This window comes from Hippoglossus hippoglossus, chromosome 12 (genome assembly GCF_009819705.1).
Source record: "Hippoglossus hippoglossus isolate fHipHip1 chromosome 12, fHipHip1.pri, whole genome shotgun sequence".
Lineage (NCBI taxonomy): Eukaryota > Metazoa > Chordata > Actinopteri > Pleuronectiformes > Pleuronectidae > Hippoglossus > Hippoglossus hippoglossus.
The window spans coordinates 18,705,652-18,728,923 of NC_047162.1; the positions used below are offsets into that span (position 1 = coordinate 18,705,652).

Genomic DNA, 23,272 nt, shown 5'->3' on the forward strand with positions numbered 1-23,272 from the left:
TGCAAAATCCACCGGCCTGAGAATTGGGCGGAGACGCTGCAGAGTGAGTTGAAAAGTGATCTGTGAGGACAGGTCCCCAGCAGCAGGGTGAGGTTTTCTGGATTTTTAAATACGACTGTTTTAAATCACCGTAAACCTCCTGTTTGTCTTTTTCATGATCTTTGTTTTTTTTAAACCCTTCCAGTTGAGTAAAGATGGCGGTCTTCAAGAAATTCTTCAAAGATATCATCCGTAAAAGACACCCTGACAATGACACCGTCACAGTGAGTAGATATCACCTGTAGGAACAAGGACATGCCCGGTGGTTTACTGAACACTGTGTAGTTCCAGTTTTAGATCCATTTCATTTTTTAATGATTCTCCTCAGTGCTTGAGTATTTGGATTTCTTATAGATTTAATAGCTTTTGATTATCTGACACCTCCTCCTCCCTTCTCCTCCATCTTTCTTGTCACTGTCTCTGACTTGTGATGAAACTGGCATGAACATAATTTCTGAATTCCTGATGGTTCGCAGCTGAATGTTGCTCTGCGCCGTGTCTGCCTGTGGTTTTAGGTGAAGGGCAAACCCAAGCCTAAGTATTATGGGACAGTCACCCCCCATCCCAACTTCAGCGCCAGCAGCGACGCCTCAGTCCTCAACAGTGCCATTGAGAGTAAAGGTGGGTGTGTGGTCGTTTAATTTAAAAACTGATCTATTTTCCTGTGTCTTCATTTTATCCTGCGTTTTAATTAGACATGATCTGTTGGTTTACTTTTTAAAAATGTGTTTTTAAAGTTCTGTTTCTGTACTTTTATGCTTCTTATATGCCTGTAAAGCAAACTGAATGTCCTCTGTGTGTGATAATGAACCATACAAATACATGTGTCCGTTGCAGGAGTGGACGAGGACGTGATCATCGCCGTCCTGGTGAGAAGAAACAATGAGCAGAGGCAGAAGATCAAGACCGTTTATGAAGCGTCCACTGGGAATGTGAGACATTTAATTCATTATACTGAGACACAAGAAACTAAAACTCTGACGTCGCTGTGTCACGTGATTTGCATTTACAGATTTGCAACTCAAACATCAAAAAGTTCCATTATTCTTTCACAATATTATTTTTATTAAAATTTCAAGCATGACTGTATTATTTTTGAGGGAGATAAGAAAAGGTCTTCCTCTTATAAATGAATATTTAAATTCATAAATAATAAAACAGTTAAATATGCTTCAACTACAACATTAGTTTGTTTGCTACAGACTGAATGTTCCTCATTCTTGATCATTTAAAAGTTTCCTGGCTGAAAATTGGAGATAAACACTGGTTTTTAATGACTTCTTAGTCTTTTTAACTGATCCACAGTTCAGCTTTACTCACATTTTACTGATCAGTCGTCCCCTCGTGTCTTCATCTGTCGCGTTGCAGAAGCTGGATAAAGATCTGAAGTCGGCTCTTCGCTCAGATTTGGAGGACGTCTCTCTGGCTCTGCTCATGACGCCGGCTCAGTTTGACGCCTACCTGGTCAGGAAGGCCACAAAGGTAAAGATCAGGGGGAAGGAGAATATTTCTAGATGTCTTTAAACCTTTCTGTCGTACGTGCAGCGATTTCTTCTCCCTCAAATTGCTTTTTTAAAATTTCCTCTCCTCCTTCTGGCTTCCCTCAGGGCTTCGGGACAGATGAGGACGTCCTGGTGGAGGTTCTGGCGACGAGGTCGAACGAAGAGATTCGAGAGCTCAAGACGTTTTTTAAACAAGGTTTGGTGTTTGTTTCAGTGCAGTTGGTCCTGAAAGGTTTTCACATATTATCTAACATGTTGCTGACACTCAGACGTCAGTGTCTCCAGTGGGGCAGTGTAATAAGACTGAATTCCCAGACTGTGCTGCACTGTAATCACCTGGTTGTTGATACTGCAAACAGCCACTGTAGTTGTGGTTGTGTCATTATTTCCCTGCAGAGTTTGTTGTTGTTTGTGCTGAAACGCTGCTGTTCCCTCAGAGTACGGACAGGAGCTGGAAGAGGTCATCGAGAAAGAGACCCGAGGCGACCTCACCGAGGCTCTTCTGGCCATGTTGAGAGCAAACAAAGACGAGAGTAATGAAATCAACATGGGGCTGGCCAAAGAGGACGCAGAGGTGAAGTCAGGAAAATCTACTGACCGATGTTGTTCTTTTGTTTCTGTGGTCAACAAATCCCCTGAAAAGACAAAAAACACAAGTGCTCTCTGACGTGTCTGTTCTGTCTGTAGCTCATTGGTTCCTACTGAAGATAAAAACACATATTTAAACAAAAAATAGGTTCTGAAACCTGTGTTCGCTTCCTGTTCCAGTTGGTGAATGCAAAACCTTATTTTCCTCGTTTGTTATATTTACTGTAAGTAAACAACCAAGTGCAAACCGCTGGCTTCCTGTTTACTCCGGCACATGCATGACCAGTGAATGTAAATGGTCATATGTCTTTTCAGGAGATTGTTTCTAGTGCAGAGCTGAAACCCTCGTCTGGATAGAGATCATTTTAATTTTAAAATGAAATCATACAAATGTGGAAGTGGCTTTAAATAAACCTGAAGTGTGTGTGTGTGTGTGTGTTTGTGGTGATGAAGGAATTTTTCATCCGGTGGTTAAGAACTATGGCACTAGACTTATCCCCTGATGTAAAAGTATCAGCAGGTTGACTGTGACTGTTTCTCTCTGCAGACGCTGTTTGAGGCCGGTGAAAACACCAAAGGAATCAACGTGTCGACCTTCATCAACATCCTGACCTCGAGGAACGGGCCGCAGCTCTCCAAGAGTGAGTGTTTGAAACCTGTGAACGCTTCAGCTGGTTTCACGCCTCAAAGGCTGAGACATTTAAAACTGTCATTTGAAAGAGAATATACACACACACACACACACACACACACACACACACACACACACACACACACACACACACACACACACACACACACACACATCTGGACAAACTGGTGGAACCACACTCCTCCACGTCTCAGGTGGAACACACCCAGCAGCGTAAGGAGAACTCAGAGCGCATGTCCCCTGAGAGACGTTCTAGTTTAAATTATTATGAGTTAAACTTTTTTTCCTCCAGTGAGTCTGTGGTTTGCTTATTTAAAGGAAGATTTCAATAATATTTCAAGTTGAAAAATATATCATATTTTGAGTTGTATTGATTTTAAAATCATATTTAAAAACATAAAAGTATATGAATCAAGGCAATGAGCTGGATGTCCAGAACACAGCTTCACATCTTCTCCTCTGTTTAGACCTGTTGTTGTTGTTGTTGTTGCTCTTCAACAATTTCAACAACAACCACCTTCTAACTGTAAATCTGTTGTTGGTCGTCTTTTGCATTTGAGACGTCTAAAGATCCCTTCAAATCAGCTGAAGACTGTTTTTAAACCACTTGTTTGGAGACACGTCTGGTTTCTGCCTCACATCTGCAGCATTTACACATAAATACATGTTGTTTGTGTGTTTACCCGTCAGCGTTCGAGGAGTACGCCTCCGTCAGTGACCTCTCGCTCCCCAAGGCCTTGTTCATGGAGCTGAAAGGAGACATCGAGGACTGTCTCGTTGACATCGGTAAGAACGACGCCATCATGTGTCACTGGAATCGTGTGTGTCTGATCACTGCATGTTTTCATATTTGTGTCTCTGTCGTTCAGTGAAAATAGCCTGGAACAAATCTGCGTTCTTCGCTGAGAAGCTCCACAAGGCCATGGAGGTGTGTATGAACCCCTCTGCTTCACCCACTCATCATATGTCATGACCAACATACATGTGTAGTAAGCGTGTTCACATGTGGAGGTTCTGCTCTGTCGTCTCAGGGCCACGGCACATGTGAGGACACGCTGATCCGGGTGCTGGTCAGTCGCTCCGAGATCGACCTGAAGAAGATTGTGGAGGAATACAGGGCCATGTTCGACACCAGCCTTCAGGAGCATATACTGGTAGGAAGATATAAACTAATTAAAGTAAAGAAAGGTAATTTTCCGTGTGTTTCAGCTCACCACACTTTGTCTGTTTTACAGAATGACACAAAGGGACATTACCAGAAGGTTCTGCTGGGCCTGTGTGGACCTCACTGAACTGGATCTGCTCTGGAGACCAAGGCTGTCGTGTCCTCGGGAGGCGAAAGAAATGTCCGAAGACGAATAAATGTCATTGACAAATTTGTCTTTTTGAGTTGATCAAAATAAATCAAAATAAATATAACTGTCGTGTGTTATCTTTCTGACAAATAAAACACATTTATAATATCAATAACATGTTTTCTTTTCTTTAAGGATTAAATTGTGGTGACAGGTTTTAAAATGTTTATGGTGAATTGATTGAAAAGAAGCAGAAAACACGAGTAACGAAGTAAAAAATACATTGTCACAGTTCTTAAGTAGATTTTTCAGGTATCTATTCTTTAAATGAGTATTTGTTTTTCTGACAATCTCTAACTTTTACTCCTAAACATTTTAACACAAACATCTGTACTTTTGACTCCTTACATTTTCAAAACAGGCTCGTTACTTTTCTTTTAATGCATTTGAGGGGAATTATCTGCTATTATTGTTTTTATCATATGTTTTTATTTTTAAATCTCTTCTCAGGGATCATGATGAATTCAAGTGGAACAAAAAGATGATTTTAATATTCATTTTATTTTATATTTTTTACTATTATTATTTGATATAATCTAATTCTTACATAATGTGCCTTGTTATTTGTTTTTATTTGTTATGACTTCAATGTCTTGATATTTTCAAGTTTTCAATTAAAATAAATAAATAAAAAGAAGAAGAAACCATCAGTCAACTTCCGGTTCTGCGCAGAGCCTGTACTGCGCATGAGCGACGCACTGACGTGACGTGTCCCGGAAGTGCTGTGGAGCTTCTTGTTTTCTTTCTACTTTCCGCTCTTCGTCGCTTATTATCGTCAAATCAGACTTTTATATAAAAAAATTCATCGTTTTTTACGCTTGTGTTTATTTGACGTTCTCACAGCGGACGTGACGTAGCGGGAAACTCTGGATAAAAAGCCGAACTAGCTTCCCAGAGGGTTTAGCTAGCAGGCTAACCGGCTAGCTGCTGCTCTCTGTGTGTTTACACGTCGTTCAAACAGACTCGGTTCAGACTGGAGGATGCGTGACAGCCCGGGGGAGCACGGGTCTGTTCTCCGGCTGTAACCGGGTTCACGTTCAGCTTCCGGGCCGCGGAGATGATCAGCTAACGGAGACAGAGACAGTTCAGTGCAGGTCGAGGCTGGAGGCTCGAACATGGAAGATAAATACAGCAGCAACGTGCTCTCGGGGGGGAAGCTGGGGATGGTCGAGGTGCCCAACTCCAGGTGGGTCTCAGTTTGATCTCATCATGTTAGTGTTTATTATAGAGTTATATCATCATGTGGTGTGAAGTCAAGACAGGTCCGATGAATGGTGTGGCAAGTACTCTTAAACCTGAGTACTCTTACACCTGAGTATTCTTACACCTGAGTACTCTTACACCCGAGTACTCTTACACCTGAGTATTCTAAGTATTCTTACACCTAAGTATTCTTACACCTAAATATTCTTACACCTAAGTATTCTTACACCCGAGTATTCTTACACCCGAGTATTCTTACATTGTAGTATTCTTACACCTGAGTATTCTTACACCTGAGTACTCTTACATCTGAGTATTCCTACACCTGACTATTCTTACATCTGAGTATTCTTACACCCGAGTATTGTTACACCCGAGTATTGTTACACCCGAGTATTCATACGCCCGAGTATTCATACACCCAAGTATTCTTACCCCAAGTATTGCAGTTACTTATTATAACTTCTTGCTGAAAATTCCCCCCATTGTGGAACCAATACATTTTAAAGATTATTTTATCTTATTTTATCTTATCTTTGAACACACACACACACACACACACACACACACACACACACACACACACACAATCATTGATGTTTTGCATGTTCTTCATCGAGCACTGATCACTGCTGTTCCACAACACTGTGGAATTACTGCAGATAAACGACACCTCAGCAAACCAACCACAAAACTCTCCGGAGGTCTTGATGACATTACACACTAACTATTGTGAAAATATAGGTTTTATTTACAATCAATTACAACTGTTATAATTCATCGTAATATTTTTTATATTTAATAATTAGGGTATAGGGGACTGTAGATGAATATATCCTAATACATCCTCTTCTATATGATTTCCTCCTCAGGTTAACCAGGTACATTGTTCTACTGGTCGTCTCCAAGGTCCTCAAGGCTCTTGGGATCTTTGAATCGTACGATATCCTTAAAGTTGTTCACATCGTCCAGTTCATCTTCATACTGAAACTAGGGTGAGTAATCCTGAGCTTATTACTTGTCTCTTTTAATTTCAAGGATTGTTTTGAACTCGTACTTATAGTACTATGTAGTATTTCTCTGTATTTTTCTAAGATGATAACAAGATGCTGAGTTTTCTCTTTTACAGGAGCGCTGTTATTCTGCTTTTCTTTCAAAAGCCTTTCTCCTCTGGTAAAGTCATCTCCAAAAGACAGGTGTGTTGGATTTCAACTTCTATCCACTGATTCTCCATCATGCAACATAACCAGGACATACATGTGTAGTCGGTAGTGTTTTAATACATGTTAAACCTGATCCTTTGTATTAATGCCTCTGTGGACGTTTCTCTTTCTAGTGGATAAAGTTACTGAAACATGCTGTTTTCAGCTGTGTCGTCTCTCTGCTGGGATTCTTTGGTCTGACTCTCTGTGGACCTCTCAGGTGAATTATTCTTTATAACATAAACTTGTCTAAGACATCAACTCTGTAGGTGTGAGCACAGTCAGTTCATTTAACTGTCTGTGTGTTTACTGAGTGTTTGTGCAGACAGTGTTAATAATTCAATCCTGGCTTCCACAGGGCGCTGTTGCTTTTTGAGCATAGTGACGTGGTGGTCATTGCTCTTCTGGCCGTCCTGTTCACCAGCTCGGGGGGGGGACCCTCTAAGGTAGGAGGACACAGAAGCTATGATCCCTGACTGTACGTCCCTCCCGGGTATATCTTCTTACCTTATATTCATGTCCTTTACTCTGCACAGACCAGAGGTGCTGCCCTCTTCATCATCGCAGTGATCTGCCTCTTCCTCTTTGACAACGATGATCTCATGGCAAAGATGGCTGAGCACCGTATCCTTTGCGCCTCGTAAACGGCAACATGTGTTTTCACTGTTTATCGACCTGCTTGGATTGTGTTGTGCACGTCACTGATTGTGTTGAGTTTACCTTGACTCGTTTTCTTACAGCTGAGGGACATCACGACAGCGCGCTCACTCATTTCCTCTACACCGCCATCGCGTTTTTAGGGGTTGCAGATCACAAAGTAAGCGAGGCTCACTCCACACATGAAAATGAGGGAAATTAAATTTCACTACATCCTACATTAGTTTTATTTTGTGTTAATTGTGTCCGTTCATCCTGTCAGGGAGGAGTTGTGCTGCTGGTGGCCTCCCTGTGTCTGAAGGTGGGCTTTCACACATTCTCCAGGAAGTTATCAGTGGAATTAGGTGGAGCCAAACGCCTCTACGCCCTCGACAACCTGGTTTCTGCCATGGTTCTGCTGCCCTGGGTCATCGTGCTCTCAGTGACCACAGAAGTATGTGCAAAGACAAAAAATGTGACAAAATCCCAATGTCCTTAATCCCCTTTTTAAATTGTGATTAATTTTCTCCTGTGTTTTCACTCTGTCCCAACTCCAGAGTAAAGTAGATTCGTGGTCGTCCCTCATCCTTCCTTTCGGGATGATCATCTTCTCTGTGATGACCCTGGAGTTCTACGTCGAGGCCGTCTGCAGCGCGAAGATGGAGACGCCCAGATGTGCCCGCTACGGCACCATCGCCCTCTTCCTCAGCGCCCTGCTGCTCGCCAACTTCTGGACCCACCCACTGACGGACCAGCTGCGCTCCATGAGCAAACCGCCGCAGCAGGTCAGCACGGAGCACGTGCTCTCCGGGGGAGTGTTGGTCAGCGCCATCTTCTTCATCATGTGTAAGTAGAAGGGAATCGGCATCTTCTGTGTTCTATAGCTGCAGACATCAGCCTGGATTTCTTCTCACTTTCTCTCCTCCGCCATCATCTCTCTCCACAGCGACCAGCATTCTCTCGTCTCCTTCAAAGAAAGGTCAGAGGGGCACCCTGGTGGGTTACTCGCCTGAAGGGACCCCTCTGTACAACTTCATGGGCGACGCCCTGCAGCACACGTCGCAGTCCCTCCCACGGTTCATCAAAGACTCACTGAAACAGATCCTGGAGGAATACGACTCCAGACAGATCTTCTACTTCCTCTGTCTCAACCTGGTACGTGCAGCGTCACAAACACTCACAACTGAACCCTGTCGTGTAGAGAAATGTTTAGATCGCTCTCTTTTGACTTGGAAAGTTTGGATTAGACTCGTTTTACTCTGATGTTATTATCTGAGATATATTGCTCTGTGCATTTCAGGCTTTTACCTTTGTGGAGCTGTTTTATGGTGTTTGGACCAACAGTCTGGGGCTGATCTCTGACGGCTTCCACATGCTGTTCGACTGCTCCGCTCTGGTCCTGGGTCTGTTTGCTGCCCTCATGACTCGCTGGAAAGCCACCAGGATTTTCTCTTACGGGTAAAAGTCCATTAAGAACATGTGAAACGGCTTCGATTGGACATGTTGGAATCATTTTAAGTATTTAAGATTCTGCTGTTTTGTTTGAAAATGTCCTGCAGGTATGGTCGTGTTGAAATACTTTCTGGATTCATCAACGGCCTGTTCCTGATGGTCATCGCTTTCTTTGTGTTCATGGAGTCAGTCAGTCGTTTGTTGGATCCTCCCAATATCAACACAGACATGCTGACGGTGAGTAAAACGGCTTGTGACCGAATGTACACTTGGTTCCTCGTGTAGGACTCTCACCTTTTCCAAAAACCAAGTTTAAACGAATTTGACATTACTATTTGTTTGAATGTTTTCTGGTTTTCCTGTGTCCTGTAGCCGGTGTCAGTCGGGGGGCTACTGGTCAACCTGGTGGGTATCTGCGCGTTCAGTCACGCTCACAGCCACGGCGGCAAAACCTGCTCATCGAATGACCACGGCAACTCGCACCATGGCCACTCCCACAGCGAGCACAGCCATGGAAGTCACGGCCACTCCCACGGAGGTCACGGCCACTCCCACGGAGGTCACGGCCACTCCCACGGAGGGCACAGTGGACACGGCCATGGCGGACATGGGAACTCCCATGGCTCGGGGGGCGGAGGCGGCGGCGGCGGAGGCATGAACGCCAACATGAGAGGTGTGTGTTCCACAGAAACAAACCCAAAAGAAAGGAAGCGTTGCCAGATTTTAGTTCTCATAGTTCTCTTTTCTTTTTTATTTGATTCCAGGAGTTTACCTTCACGTCCTCGCTGACACTCTGGGCAGCGTTGGTGTGATCATCTCCACCATCCTCATCCGCCAGTTCGGCTGGTTGATCGCCGACCCCATTTGTTCACTCTTCATCGCCACGCTCATTTTCCTCAGCGTCATCCCTCTGATCAAGGACGCCTGCGAGGTTCTTCTTTTACGCTCTCCCCCGGAGAACGAGAAGGACCTGAACATTGCGCTGGAGAAGGTGAGAGGTCACACACAGTGAGAACAATGTTACTCTACGTCTCTTCGTCACATTTAGTGTGAAGTGATGTTGATTTTGAAATCAGTGGAATGTTTTTGAAGGATTACCACAAATATAATTTAAAGAATACGTCCATCTAGCTGTCAGGGGTTTAACAAGCCCTGTCTTAAAATAATTAAAAATCCATACATTTTTTGAGCATTGACACAGTATCCCAAACATAATATGATTATATAACATACGAATATGTAACGTGTTAAAAATGATGCATAGTAGAAACATGATGTTTTATGCCACGGGTACTTATTGATATTTAAATGTCCTGATGTTTATTTCCCTGTGTTTTTCCAGCTGGAGAAGATCGAAGGAGTTCTGTCGTACAGAGACGCTCATTTCTGGAGACACTCGGCCAACGTCGTCGCAGGAACCATCCACCTCCAGATCATGGCCGATGTGGTCGAGCAGAGAATCGTGCAGCAGGTCGCTTCCTGTTCTTACTTTTTACCGTCTCACAATAAGACCTTTCCTGCACGTTACCTCAACATTAGAACCGAGAGGACGGTTCTGATTCCTCCGTTTGTTTCCCCTCGTTCACAGGTGACGGCCATTCTGAAAGACGCCGGAGTGAATAACCTGTCGGTGCAGGTGGAGAAGGAGGCGTACTTTCAGCACATGTCCGGACTCAGCACCGGATTTCACGAAGTTCTGGCCATGACGCAGCAGATGGAGTCCATGAAATACCTGCAAGACGGGACGTGCATCATGTGACGTCCGTACACGGGACCAAATGAAACTTTTAGTGATTCCTTTTCCTCTGAAATGTACAGTGTAAGTATGTGGTTTGAATAAATCTGAATATATTGGTTTTATCATTGATTGTCATGTGTTTGTTTGTGTGCAGCTGCTTAAACATTCATTTTTTATTTGGATTTGTGTTTTTTCACCACACCAAAGGTCAAAGGTCACGGTGGCTTCTCAAAACCCTCTTTTTATTTTATGCCAATGCTGAGGCGCCTGAAACCTGCATTCTCTCAAATAACCAGCAGAGGGTATTGAAACTGTGTCTTGAACTCTGCTGTTACCGATGAAAAGACAAGAACAAAAGTCATGTGGAAGAACCGTCTCACTTTATTTGAGCGCTGAGCATTAATCTAATGCATATAAATGTGAAGACAAACACAGTTTAACAAACTCTCTGTTGCTACGGTGCAGAGAGAAATGCCGACTATGACACAACTGATATGTTTGGCTCCATGAAAACAGAACTACAATGATGAGTTTCACCCAAATTTATTCCTACAGGTTCTGACTGACATGTTTCCCGGGGGTGGACAACACGTTAAGTTGTCTGTAATGTGCAAAAACAATATGTAATACCAGGGTTCATGCATCCGACAGAGCGGGTTTCTACTCGATCTCGTTGGAGGTTCCCACGGTGGCTTGAATCTCCATTTCTGCAGGGAAATAAAAAAAGCAAGGAAGCTGATGTTTATCTTGAAATAAACATTGGTTCATTTTCTTTCTTTCTAGGATGTTTAATCCTGAGGAACAGGTTGAGTAAATAGTTTTTTTCTTACCTGGGCAAGGTCCACCTTCCAAGATAATGTCATCAATGGCGATGTCGCTCCTAACTGATGGACCCCTGGTCGCTTCAAACACAAGCTGGGACGAGACAAAGGGAAACAGTGATAGTTTAGATTATTTCAGAAGCTGTTAGAGGTTTTTAATGTCTCCTCGTTTCCTTTAAGAACAGAGCAGTGGAAAACACAAGCTCTGCAAAGGCCTGTTAGTGGCAGGACCGTGGCTTCAACAAAACTTCTTTCTGTTGGCACGTTTATGGGAAAAGTGACCTAACGCTGGTGGAGACTGGTTCCCTCTGTTAGTCTGAACTCACACTCACTTCTCAGTGACATAATCTGCTCATATGTCTCCTTTTAAAGCTGCCACAGTTTTCTGTGATCAAACCGTCTAACAAGCGAAGCAGCTCTTGTTTTGGCAGCATCTTATCTGAGCCCACAGTCGAGGCTAAGTTCCATTCTTCTAATTCCTCCTCCTGCACTCGCTCTTCCTCCCTCATGAGAACCCGATGAAGTTCTGCCGTCACTGTGTCTCTTTGCAGGATGAGATCACAGGTGTTTCCTGTGCAGAGGTTTTACTGCAGTACAGAAGCTGTTAAGTGAGACAGTAAATGGAGCAGTCCGATAACTGTGGAACAAGATTAACATCAACTTCATAGTTATTCATCATGAAATCTAGTTTGTAAACTATTCGTAAATCTTTACAAATATTTTGAAGCTTTGCCCAATTTTTCATCATGGAAGGTTTCCTGTTACTTTTAGAATAGTTTTGGCTCCGGGTTTATCTCGTCTCATCCAGGAAATATTTGGTCCAAACATTTTTTCCGAAACGGCAGCAAAGTTGTAATTCATCCTGTAAAATCCACCCTGAACCAAATATAACTACAGTTTATCTCAGTGTAGATTCTGTTCTGTTTATTCAAAGTGTTTTTCTGTCTCCTTCAACCTCACTGTGTATTTGTACGTTGACCTAATGAAAAGAACCCATCAGCTCCTCTATCTTGAGTTTCTCATGTCAAGCTATGGTTCCACCTGAAGTCCAAGAAAACCCAACAACACATTTAAGAGACGTGTGGAGACTAATCTAAATCAAAGATTGAGAACTGCATCACAAGTCAGCCACGTCTGGTTCTTAACTTTAAAACCTAATAAAACAGCTCGGAGAGACTTCGCTCCTCTTGCCTGATGCAGGCTGTCGCTTTGATATTCCACTCTGGCCCTCAGCCAGGCAATGCTCTGCTCGCCGCTCTGTTGCCACAGCAACACGTCCTCGCCGCCCTTGTCCAGGTGGACGCTGAGCTGGCCGATGCCGGAGCCGTACATGTGGTAGTAGAAGCTCAGACACTGGGACTCCCTGGAGCCCCTCAGGGGGCGAGAGAGCAGCCGGGCGCTCTGGCCGGACAGCATGGGCGAGGCCTCCAGGTACAGGTAGTATCCTGTCAATCACAAGTCAACAGGTTGGTGTCATCACAGCTGTGGACATGCAGACGTACGTGAAGGAGGCTGAAGGGAAGGAGGTGCTCACCCAGTCCCGCGGTGTGGTCTCCTCTGGGCCCCGTGTACGAGGTGGGGGTGGATCCTCTCCTCCTCTCCCAGTCGGCAGCATCAGTGTGTTTGTCCTGAGTGTAGCCGCACAGACCGGCCTCGAAGTCACAGTGACCGGGCAGCGGGGAGGACAACGTGCCTGCAGCGGGGGGGACGAGGGATTTGAGTGGAGGAGGATTTTATTCTGACTGTAGCATGACACATGTTTTATATTGTTTTATTCAGGGTCGTCTTTGCTGAGGCTCAAAGCTTCAAGCTGAAATGCATCTTTCAGGAAATTGTACGAAGATCTAGAAATATCTATTAAGACCCCTGAGTTTAACTATGAGTAACTTTTGGCTGCATTTTCCAGACTTGCATCTTAATGTGATCCAAGTTTTTTTATTTAAAGTTTTAAAGCATAAAAAAGTTTATTAAGTTTCTGATTAAATATAGAGCCCTGGTTAGCAACAGTTTATTTTTACACTTTCTTCAGCATTACGAGCTGACTCATCTTGTTTTTTGTGACATTTTCCAGGGAATAATTCCTCGATCTTTATAATAACAATCAGGCACATTTAGGGGACTGCTATCTATGAGTGTGTAATTTCAGATCTATATCATATTTGAAAAGTAGGGCTTTACACCTGTACCTATCTCTAATGTGTAAGGGAGTAAGGTGCAGCTTGATTGAATTAAAGGGGCTGTTGGGCCTTGGTGGAGGATATGAGATCTACTGAGTGGATTTAGTTGTTACCTGTCGCCGGCAGCTCACAGTCTCCGAGCTTCACGCTCATGTCGTCCAGAGCCACGGAGCCACAGTCCCAGAAGCTCCTGCAGGTGCTGACGAAAACCACCTGAAGAGCAGAGCAGGGAACAGGAAGTGAGACGAAACCGAAACCGGAGGAATTCGATCCACTAATGGTTTTCTGATTGAAACCCGGAGCCACAGACACTTTGTTGTGGTTGGTGCTTCCTGCTCACATGGTTTGTGTGAGACTGTGAAATGTCACTTGAGGAAGGAAAGAGATTCATCGTGTTTTAAAAACCAAAGAGAAAGAAAAGTCAGTGTCGGGAAAAAGGTTTGAGAGCTTTGGCATCGGAGTGAGTTGATCTTCATCACGAAGGACATGTGAGGAAGAGGCTTTGGTCCCTAAATGAGATATTGGTTTTCTTTCTTCTATCCACCTTGCTTCCTTTCCTTTCCTTCAGTTTCCTCATCCTTTTCTTTCCTCCTTCAATCCTCTCCTTTCCTTTCCTTTCCTTTCCTTTAGTTTCGTCCTCCTCCTCCTTTCCTTTCCTTTCCTTTCCTCCCTCCTCCTTTCCTTTCCTCATTCACTCTCTCCTCCATCCTCTCTGAATTGTATTTCCCCTTCCCGTCCTCTGACCTTGGCGGGCTGTGACGTATGGAAGGTGACGTCCGCAGCGATCCAGATTCCTCGGGACTTCTCTCCCTGGCTCCAGATCTTCTCCTGGCTGCCGCCGCTCTGCTGCAGATAAACAGCCAGCGCCTGGTCCGTCTGGTTGAAACCTGCAGTTGGCGGAGTTATTTCTGCTCAGTGAGTCAGTGAAATAAATCACAGCCACACACACACAGGCCCAAAGCAAATCTAATATCCTTCAGTGAGTGTGTGGTGGTGCTCACCCCTCAGAGAGAAGTAGAATCTCAGGCAGTACTTCATGTTCCCGGGCAGAGTCGGACCCGTCAGGCGACTGACGTAGCCGGAGCGTGGGTTTAGCCGAGAGTGAGCCAACAAGAAGGATCCTGCAGGAAGGAGACAGCGTTTATTTTCTTGAGGAATCTGCTCGTCGGGGACGTTCCAATCGCCACCGACGCCTGGTGCAGATCTTAGTTTCACAGCTTTCTTTGTTTGAGACCGTTTTCATTCAATGGTTTCACTGTTCTAAAGCCGGTTGCATCATTTCTGTTAACAGTGGGGATAACAGTTTATAAACTACAGGATGAGTTCTCTGTTTCCCCCACCTGCTCCTGTGGTGTGGTCCCCGTTCCTGAAGATGTTGGGCTTCACGGACACTCTCCTCCACGACGACCCCGTCACCTGGTCCTGGGTGTAGCTGCAGAACCCGGACTCGAAGTCACAGCTGGCGATGGAGGGGTCAAAGGTCGGCTCTGTGGAGACACGTGGAAGGAATCAGCGCTTTTGTGGCTTGATGATATTTCATATTGTGTTCAGGCCTTTTCTCAAATTTGAAGGTGCTGGAGGATGATACGTTTTGTTTGACCCCTCTTTGCCAATGATTTTCTTTTTACCACCCACAGGACAAACTACTGTTCCTTTTATAGTCAATGGTCTTTTAGTTCTTGTAAAATCTGATCTATTGTTTGTGCGTCCTCATCCCTCCCCCCCCTGTCCTCCCTTTGTCCTCCTCCTTCAATTTGACATAACTCTGAGATAAACAGGACTGTTTTAACGGTGGTAAACGATCCTGTTTAGAACGACTGTGAGAGCAGCTCACCGGTGTCTGAGCTGCAGAACTCTGAAGAAAAGGAAATGTCATCAACGGCCACTCGTCCGCCTCTTGGACTGTTAAACGCCACTTCAAACACCACCTGAGACGGACGTATGGAGACAGACGCTCATAAACACACACACAGAAATGCACAGATGTTGATTTGAGGATGTTTTTTCTGGTGCCAGCAGCCACGACAGAACTTCTACGTCCACCACGGAGGTTATGAAGTGTGAATCTACTCATTTCAGGAGTCTTAGTATCTGTTTATGTGACGTGCAGCTGATGTGTGGCACCCCGCTGACCTGCACAGAGTACGGGGCCTTCAGGTCCACCTGCACAGGGATCCACTCGCCCAGCGTCCCGCTCCACTCGCTCTGCTCCTCTAGCTCCGGCCTCCACAGCTCCTGGTACTGGCCCAGGCGGTCGCGGGTGAAGACGGAGAACAGGTTCCCTCTCTCCGTGCTCCGCTGGTACTGGAAACTCAGGCAGCCGGACATCGGCACCGTCGTCATGGGGGAAACCAGTTTGGCCACTTCCTTGAAGGTCTTGGCGTAGATGGAGTCCACGTACATCAAGTGACCTGAGAGGAAGTCAGTCAGGAACACTAATTATCTTTATTTCGAGAACATAAAATCCCCAGATATTAAAGGTAATAGTTCAAATGATCAAAAAGACGGTTAAAAGGAAAATCTTGTTTAAGTAAGGTAAATTATTCCATCCCACATGAGAACCTGCAGGGCTCCGACTCACCTTTGTGCAGATGTGGTTCACGTGTCACTCACCTGTCCTGTTTTTGAACGTGTGGTCGTCGAGCACGCCGTTGCTGAGGAGCTGGGCCCCCCCACCTCCCACGTACCAGTTCACATTGGCGTTCCACTGGTTACTGTATCCACACAGATGAGACTCCTCGAAGTCGCACTCTGGAGGCAGAGAACATGAACCATCGTCAACAATCGTGCCGCTGTAACTGTATATGGCACCAGATGGTCTGAGTCCAGCCGTGCACACTCTGTGCATGTGTGTGAAGTCACCGACCCAGGCAGAATCCGGGGCTGATGTGGATCTCGAAGACGGCCACGCTGCTCCCCGGGCTCCCTCCAGGTTTACCCTCGATGACGACCTAATCAACAACACGTGCTCAGTAACGTTACCCAGGGATACACGGCGAGTGACATCATAGACGGTGAGTTACAGTACGGAGGGTCGGAGGGAGGTCACGCATGAGAAACAGAGAAATCCAATTTAGTTTCAGAGCTCGCGTGAGCAGCAGGTTTAATGTAAAATGACTCAGAGAGGAAGAGAAACACCCTGATTATAACATGAGGTCAGGGCCCGTACGTGTGTGTGTGTGGGGGGGGGGGGTCGGGTCAAATCCCACATTTAACTTAATTAGATTAATATTATACGAGTCAAACATTGAAGCAACGAACAGCAAATATTTAAATCTATAAACCTCAAAGGAGACTTTAACCAACATTCACTTCCTTTTAACTTGATTTTGGTCTCCACCAACTCCTGAGAAGAACTAACTATTAAAAAGTAGAACGGAGTGAACAGGAAATAGACTTGACGAGAGCAAATGTGCAGTAAGATACATACGTCTAATAAATCTCTTTCGTGACCATATTGATTCAGATTTGTTGAATCCACGCAATTAAAAACATTCCATCACTTTAGAGGAAGTAAACAGATGACCAGCTGTTTCCTTCCTGCTTTCAATCTTCACGTTCCATCATAATTAACAATTCTCACATTAATGCAGTTTTCATTTCTGTGGCGATGATTTAAAAACATGCTTTACCGGGACTGAGGTCATTTTGGCCACTCAACAATAGTTTGGTGGCTTTTGTGTGGAGAGAAAAGTAAACATCGACCTTTTAGTGCTAAATTTAAACCTGTGATATACAATTAACATTTTTCCACCTTGGTCTGGACTGGAACGTGTTTATGCGCGGAGGGCCCCCCCCCCCCCCCCCACAGCACGGGCCTGGCCGAGCATTACCGAGGTCACGACCCTGTCAGAGTCGACTCCGCCGCTGCACGTAATATAAACATGTGCTGCACTCGTCCCACAGTGTTTGGATAGTGTGTGTCCCTGGAGGTGTGTGTGTGTTACACGCTTCATATTGGCCTGTGTGTTTAATCTCAACCTATATCTGTCTTCTCTTTAAACAGCTGCAGGGAAAAGTTGTTTCCTGCAGCTCTGATGTTTGGCTTTGAAGAACCAGGGCTGGAAAATCAGCAGCTGTAGTTATTACAACATTATGATGTTTGCAATCACCACAGTAATTTATCTAATTTAGCAGCTTCAGAGGAATCGACGGCTACGTTGCTCATGACCTAATTTCAGCTTGATTGCCCCCCCCCCCCCCATGCATCTGTGATGGTTTTCTAATGAAGAAATTTATTTTTTTTGGCTTTCAAAATTAGAACGTCATTTCAAATACTATTATTTTGGTCAAATTTGATTATTTAGTAGAGATGTTGTGACTCTTTCTCTTGTAATATGACAATTTTCATACCATCATAAAATTTGGTCTCTTTCTCTATATATTTTGCTCTAAATCTCATATTTTCTATAGTTTTTAAGAGCGGTCCTTGAACTCCATCATGTATAAAACTAGATTTATAGTTATGCATAACTTTTATCTACGATGCCCCAAACACTAAAAGCTGGATTTATATAAAACTTACTTGTGTTCATTGTCCCCAGATGATGAATGGTTTTTAATCTTTCTGCCCTCTTAAAGACACCACTCCAAAAAAACATTCAAACTCCTCAGAGGATGAACCCTTTCCATTTTGAGAAGTTGAGGCCCTTTTCTTTCGCTCCATCATCTGTCTGTATGTTAATGTTTTCATATGATGGAATAAACCCTGAACAGCCTTCAGAGACCGTTAGAGAAGCTTTAGACGTGTTTATCTTTGATGCTGGAACGTTTTAAACACAGATTGGACGTCTGCGTTTTACCCTGTAAGGCTCCGTGTTGTTCTGCAGGTCCATGCTGGAGATGACCCAGCTGTCGGAGGGGGCCTGGCTGCTCCACAGAGGCCTGTCGAAGCTCCTTCCCTCGGAGCGCTGCAGGACCTCCAGGCTCCCAGAACCCGTGATCTGGTACACGAGCCTCAGGCAGCTCCACTCGCTCTGCTCCAGAGCCGGACTCAGCAGAACCCCTGTGGTCCCGCCCTGGGGTTTCTCACCTGCACCATCCACCGTGTCCACTGCCACAAAGTGACCTGGAACCAGAAGGTGTGAGGAATTAGATGAGACACAATGTCAAGAGAGTCTAAGTTGAGTTGCACGTGTGTTTTGACGGAAGTAGACATTTTGCACGAGGATGTCCAAAGACAAACTACTTGGTGACCTGGTGCAACGTGAAATCCAGCTCAGCTCTTACAGCAACATCGACTCTGAGCTTGTTCTGTGCTGCAGGGCGCTCGGAGATCCCTTCACTCGTCTGTCATTTATTACTTTTCCCTGTAGAAAGCCTTCGCTGCCTCCGGGCGGCTGCATCCTGACGAACACATGTGTATTCATGTGTATTCACTGACACACACACACACAGGGCTGAGCTCATTTCTCCACACATTCAGTCCAGTCAATTCAAGATGAATGTTTGTATTTACGTAACGTGGCCTCACACGCAAACATGTTGTCTCAATATGCAGAACTTGACGAAGGAGGACAAAGCGTTTATGAGACGGCTTGTTTTTCGGTTAGAGCTCAAACTGTGCAGCACAGAGCACAAGAGAGAAGTGGACGGAGAACAAATGAGCAAGAACTGCACGAGCACATCATTAACGCACCAACTGCCCTGACCTTTTTTAACGAGCCGGCGGCAACGAGGATGGAAACAGGAAAAGAGAAAGTGGCTGACGTATCCCGGAGGAGAGAGAGACAGCGAGACGGGCTGTGGAGGTTTTTTAGAAAAGTTTGAGCAGAGAAATGTGGTGGGGAAAACCCCCCCCCCCAACCCTTCACAACAGAGTCTGGCAGCAGATACAAGAGTTACTGGAGCAGCAGGACAGTGGAGGAAGTGACTGTACGACTCAATCCTGCTGAGGCAAATTCATTAGGATGTGATTGGTTCACGTTCGTCTCATTTATTTAATATATCAATATTAGTTTCTCAAGCAGGAGGATTTTTTTTCAACACTACTAGTTTTTAATGATTGTTGCTCAAACAAAATAAGCAGTTTGAATATATGATTAAATAGAAACTGACATTTTGGATTGTTTCCCACATTTCTGAACCTAATTAATATGATTCATAAGACAAAAAACCAATGAGTTAATTGATAATGACTTTGTTTTTGTTGTTTGTGGTTATGCCAATGAGTGTATGACGTCTGTGGGTTATGTACAGTGCTAGCATCAAGCAGCTAGCTTAGCTCTGTCCATAGTTAACAGGGTGTTTGTGCACAAAGCAAATGTCTTTCTGCTAAAAGCCTCCTGACACCATCCCTGCAAAGGAACACACAGTTAATCACAGGGTGGAACATAATTATCATTTTTGTTTGGACAGATGAACGTTTATCTTGAATAAGTTCAGACGCTGCACTTGCACAGATGTAGTCTGACTCTTGCCCAATCACGTCCGTCTGATGTGTCAGCAGCAACCTGCCGGCTTGGGGCCGGTGTCGGCCTCTGGAATCTGACCAGCACCTGAACCGATTCTTGCTGACGTGCCTTTTCAAATGTAAGTGGTTAGGTTTATGGACGGGATTTGTATGATTGAAGTGGAGTTAAAGATCTGAGAGAGTTTCCTGTAACATCAACATGACCTCCACCTCTTAAAACCTGGCCCCAGCTCATGTGACGGGGGCCCTGCAGCTGGGGCCCCACAGTCAGGCCCCTCTCAATATTTGCTGCAAGGACTTAAACCGCCACACAATGAATCCACATGTGTGCAGATGCAGCAAATGTTGGAGACGTTTATGACACTTAAATTATGACGTTAATTAAATCGTAAAGAGCATCTCATCTGCATGCGTCTGTTTTCTTTGATCACTGTGACATTACGTAGATTTGGGGCGTGTTCAGCGCTCGTCTGCATCAGCCGCCGTACCAGCTCAAGCAGAATGCCTAAATGTGTTCCTTCACTCACTCCAGATGTGCAGACTGAGATGCTGGAATCTATGCACACCAGATGTGGTGGTACGGCCAAACTCAGCATCACAGCGAAAAAACCTGTTCCTGCTACTGGTAACAGCCACAATACAAACATCTAAACTGAAGAGGTTTATAAACCGAGGGGTGAAGACACGGTGTGAGATCTGTGGAAGTGCAGTACCATCTTTGTGCAGGTTCCAGCTCGCGAAGTCTGCATCTGACGTGTATTCGCAGGTGCTGGATTCAAAGTTGCAGGAGCCTGGCAGCAGTTGGTTGTGGGCTTGGACGGCGGCTGTGACCGCAGACAGGGAAAAGGAGAGAAAGGGAACAATTAGAGAGAGAGAGAGAGAGAGAGGGAGAGAGGGAATGGTAAGTATGAATCACGGCAACTGGCATTACCAGCACCGTGCCCTCATACACCATTAAAACAAACTCACCAGCAAAAGTCAGGAGGTACAGTGGAAGCATCGCAGCTTTCTGAGGGAAATAATTCAACTCTCGGAGGAAACCAGAAGAAGCAGAAGTAGGTCTTGCATCCAAAGTTGGAGAAACAACAAGTTGCAGTAAAAAAGTTTTTGTTTTTGAAGTTTCCTCTCCGTCGTGTCTGCGTGTTGCCCGAGTGTCTCTCCAGCTCTCACACTGGCAGCACACTGCAGACGCTCCACGGGGAAAAGTGTGCGTCTGGACGGCAGTGCAGGGAGGAGGGGAATAACAGAGGGAGGGGGACGGAGAGGAGGAGGAGGAGGAGGAGGAGGAGGAGGAGGAGGAGGAGGAGGAGGTGAGTGATGAGGTGGTGGGGGAAGAAGGAGTGAGAGAAAGAAGGGGAGAAGGTTAAGAAAGAAATAAACTAATGAAGTGGAGAAGATAATCTTGAAGTGTCATCATGAGAAAAACAGCCTGACGATTTTGGCTCAAAGGCAAATTTATGTTTACATAATTTTCCGGAGCATCCTCTTCTGGCTGAGAGGGAAATGACTGATGCTTGTCTGAAAACCAAAAGTATTTTTTCAGAATTAAATGGTAGAAACATTTAAAGTAAGATAGTGAACTCGTACAAAATGAAAAAATTAATTTAAGCCAACAAATTATGTGACAATCTGGTGTGTTGGCCGTTTACCAGCCTTCTTCTCAAATATTTCAGTTTCTGTCGTTCTCATCACACTAATGTTTGTTCAAGTGTTCAAGTTTCTGATAAGTTTGGTTTCTATTAGTTAATTGATGATATAAGAACAGGGTGAAACAGCTGAGACTGACTCACGATTGGTTGAAGATGGCAGCGCCCACAACCAAGATATTTTTAGCTTCATCCCACGTTGTCCATCTTTATTTCATTCATCTCCTTGTCCCGATTAAATGAGGACCTTCAAGTTTATGGTAATTAACCACAACAAAGTCACTGTTCTCATCAAAGAACACAAAGGGTGGAAGGAGCAGGGTGTTGTCATGTGGTCACAACAAGTTCCTAAGATGGAGTTTGGTTGGTCTTTGACATCTGAGCTCACTGTTTTCTGTCTTTAACTTATTAATATGTTCAATAATCTCATCAAATGCTCCGACTATAGTTGCTTTTGGCCAATAAGTGTGAAGAACATACAACTGTTTGTACGTTGTGTCATCGCATCGCACTTTAAGACTGTGAGAAAATGATGAACCGATGCTCTGCTGTGACAGGACAGGCCTGAATAAACAAATGATCCAAACTGTGTTCTCCAAACCAACAGAGAATCAAAACACTTAGCAACCGTCTAAAACATTTGTCTTGGCTTTAGTCTTCAACAGCTTTCAAGCATTTTGTGCATTCGTTAATGTTAAGTCTGCAGCAGTTTTATCTTCCATGCACATGAGCCATTCGGGGGAAATTGAGAGACAGGCAGGATCTTCAAAGACGAATAAAAGAGATTATTCAGAAATATGAGTCAAATGTGGGTCTCGGGGACTTTTTGGTGACACCCTCACTGGAGGGAAATTGCAGAAGGGAACGGCTTAGAGAGGTAGAGGAGAAAAGAATGTGCCATGTTGGAAACAGGAGATTAAACTTTGCAGTAACTTTTTTTTTTTTTTTTCCGATGGAGCTCTCTCATCCACATTTGTGATCCATCTGTCAGACTCTCTGTCTCCGTCTCTGCTTCTGCAGTCGTCTTGTTCACACTCATTCCTCCAACTCCTCTGTGTTATCAACGATTTTTGGAAACTGTGTGCGTCTGAAAAACAGATGGAAGATGAATCCCTACACAAGTTAAGATCACAGCTGTTAATGATGGTTCTTGTGAAGACAACAAGGAACTCAGTCAGCCTGGAAATGACCCATTAGATAATAATATTCAAGTGTCACAGTGTGGGGAAGAGAAGAAAGAGAGATTGTGTTCAAAGAATTTCGGTTCACACTGAGAGTGGGGGGGGGGGGGGGGGTCATGTGCAGAGCATGCAGAGGTTATTGTTTTGCATGATGCTACAGTTATTTAATGTTCTCCCCAGTATGTGATTTTCCAGAACGCTCAGCAGGTCACGTCCCCTCGGGTCCTCCACCCTTTTCTCTGGGAGCAGCCCAACAATATTATAAATATTATACTGTTTCTGTATGAAAACGTCTGATTTTACAGATTAATCATCAAACACTGGGCGGATGCTCTGTTCTAATGGGATGGAGCAACATTATCATTATTCATATTGACTAATGCCATTGTAATATAACCATGAAATTGTGATGTAATTCAATACATTTGTAAAACTCAACCCACGGGTGTGTAATGATTTGTCGTTTATTTTATTTTGCGATATCAGTTTTCAACAACAGTTTTTCAACAGGACAGAACAAGAGTCGGTTGTTACTGAAAAATAGCTCAAATTAACTAGAGAAGTAAAATCTAAATTGTGCAAACACAGAGTTAAAGGGCTCCGGTCCCCACCTGTCCTGCTGCAGAGCGCCCCCTGCAGGCCGTCTGACAACACAGGCTCTGGTGCCT

General features: G+C 44.6%; 3 protein-coding genes across 7 annotated transcripts; 2 read left to right on the plus strand and 1 right to left on the minus strand.

The window, feature by feature from the left end:
* Positions 1 to 4,200, plus strand: LOC117772109 (annexin A1-like). The gene is made up of 12 exons (XM_034603050.1): positions 1 to 92; positions 146 to 263; positions 555 to 660; positions 877 to 971; positions 1,408 to 1,521; positions 1,647 to 1,737; positions 1,979 to 2,115; positions 2,677 to 2,770; positions 3,472 to 3,567; positions 3,651 to 3,709; positions 3,813 to 3,935; positions 4,017 to 4,200. Exons 2-12 carry the CDS (start codon positions 195 to 197, stop codon positions 4,071 to 4,073), a joined length of 1,041 nt encoding a protein of 346 aa, XP_034458941.1. The 5' UTR covers positions 1 to 92; positions 146 to 194; the 3' UTR covers positions 4,074 to 4,200.
* Positions 4,201 to 4,820: 620 nt separating this feature from the next.
* On the plus strand, positions 4,821 to 10,492 carry slc30a5 (solute carrier family 30 member 5). Its single transcript, XM_034602943.1, has 16 exons — positions 4,821 to 5,322; positions 6,212 to 6,334; positions 6,469 to 6,535; positions 6,676 to 6,761; positions 6,900 to 6,987; positions 7,078 to 7,165; positions 7,282 to 7,358; positions 7,461 to 7,631; positions 7,735 to 8,023; positions 8,124 to 8,332; positions 8,478 to 8,635; positions 8,737 to 8,866; positions 9,002 to 9,302; positions 9,394 to 9,620; positions 9,972 to 10,100; positions 10,218 to 10,492. The coding sequence occupies exons 1-16, from the start codon at positions 5,252 to 5,254 to the stop codon at positions 10,386 to 10,388; spliced, it is 2,385 nt and encodes a 794-aa protein (XP_034458834.1). The 5' UTR covers positions 4,821 to 5,251; the 3' UTR covers positions 10,389 to 10,492.
* Positions 10,493 to 10,728: 236 nt separating this feature from the next.
* On the minus strand, positions 10,729 to 20,990 carry LOC117772057 (MAM domain-containing protein 2-like). 5 transcript variants are annotated; one of them, XM_034602992.1, is made up of 15 exons: positions 20,747 to 20,990; positions 20,491 to 20,601; positions 18,168 to 18,433; positions 16,232 to 16,316; positions 15,979 to 16,116; positions 15,499 to 15,776; positions 15,200 to 15,293; positions 14,706 to 14,852; positions 14,367 to 14,486; positions 14,110 to 14,273; positions 13,479 to 13,578; positions 12,723 to 12,890; positions 12,380 to 12,633; positions 11,198 to 11,282; positions 10,729 to 11,074 (listed from the first exon to the last, which is right to left on the minus strand). In XM_034602992.1, exons 1-15 carry the CDS (start codon positions 20,775 to 20,777, stop codon positions 11,028 to 11,030), a joined length of 2,088 nt encoding a protein of 695 aa, XP_034458883.1. In that variant the 5' UTR covers positions 20,778 to 20,990; the 3' UTR covers positions 10,729 to 11,027. The 5 variants fall into 5 exon arrangements, with proteins under 5 accessions (XP_034458883.1, XP_034458882.1, XP_034458886.1 ...); XM_034602991.1 differs by having other exon boundaries at positions 12,723 to 12,887; positions 13,476 to 13,578; XM_034602995.1 differs by having other exon boundaries at positions 12,723 to 12,881; positions 14,110 to 14,252; positions 20,747 to 20,989.
* Positions 20,991 to 23,272: the final 2,282 nt, after the last annotated feature.

Coding starts and splice junctions, on each gene's coding strand:
- LOC117772057 (XM_034602992.1), bottom strand. CDS start 20,777: ATGCTTCCACTGTACCTCCTGACTTTTGCTG. Junction 20,602..20,746: donor GTACCTCCTGACTTTTGCTG/GTGAGTTTGTTT, acceptor CTGCGGTCACAG/CCGCCGTCCAAGCCCACAAC. Junction 13,579..14,109: donor ATACGTCACAGCCCGCCAAG/GTCAGAGGACGG, acceptor TCTGCTCTTCAG/GTGGTTTTCGTCAGCACCTG.
- slc30a5 (XM_034602943.1), top strand. CDS start 5,252: ATGGAAGATAAATACAGCAGCAACGTGCTCTCGGGGGGGAAGCTGGGG. Junction 6,762..6,899: donor ACTCTCTGTGGACCTCTCAG/GTGAATTATTCT, acceptor TGGCTTCCACAG/GGCGCTGTTGCTTTTTGAGC. Junction 7,359..7,460: donor TAGGGGTTGCAGATCACAAA/GTAAGCGAGGCT, acceptor TCATCCTGTCAG/GGAGGAGTTGTGCTGCTGGT.
- LOC117772109 (XM_034603050.1), top strand. CDS start 195: ATGGCGGTCTTCAAGAAATTCTTCAAAGATATCATCCGTAAAAGACAC. Junction 1,738..1,978: donor CAAGACGTTTTTTAAACAAG/GTTTGGTGTTTG, acceptor CTGTTCCCTCAG/AGTACGGACAGGAGCTGGAA. Junction 3,710..3,812: donor AGCTCCACAAGGCCATGGAG/GTGTGTATGAAC, acceptor CTGTCGTCTCAG/GGCCACGGCACATGTGAGGA.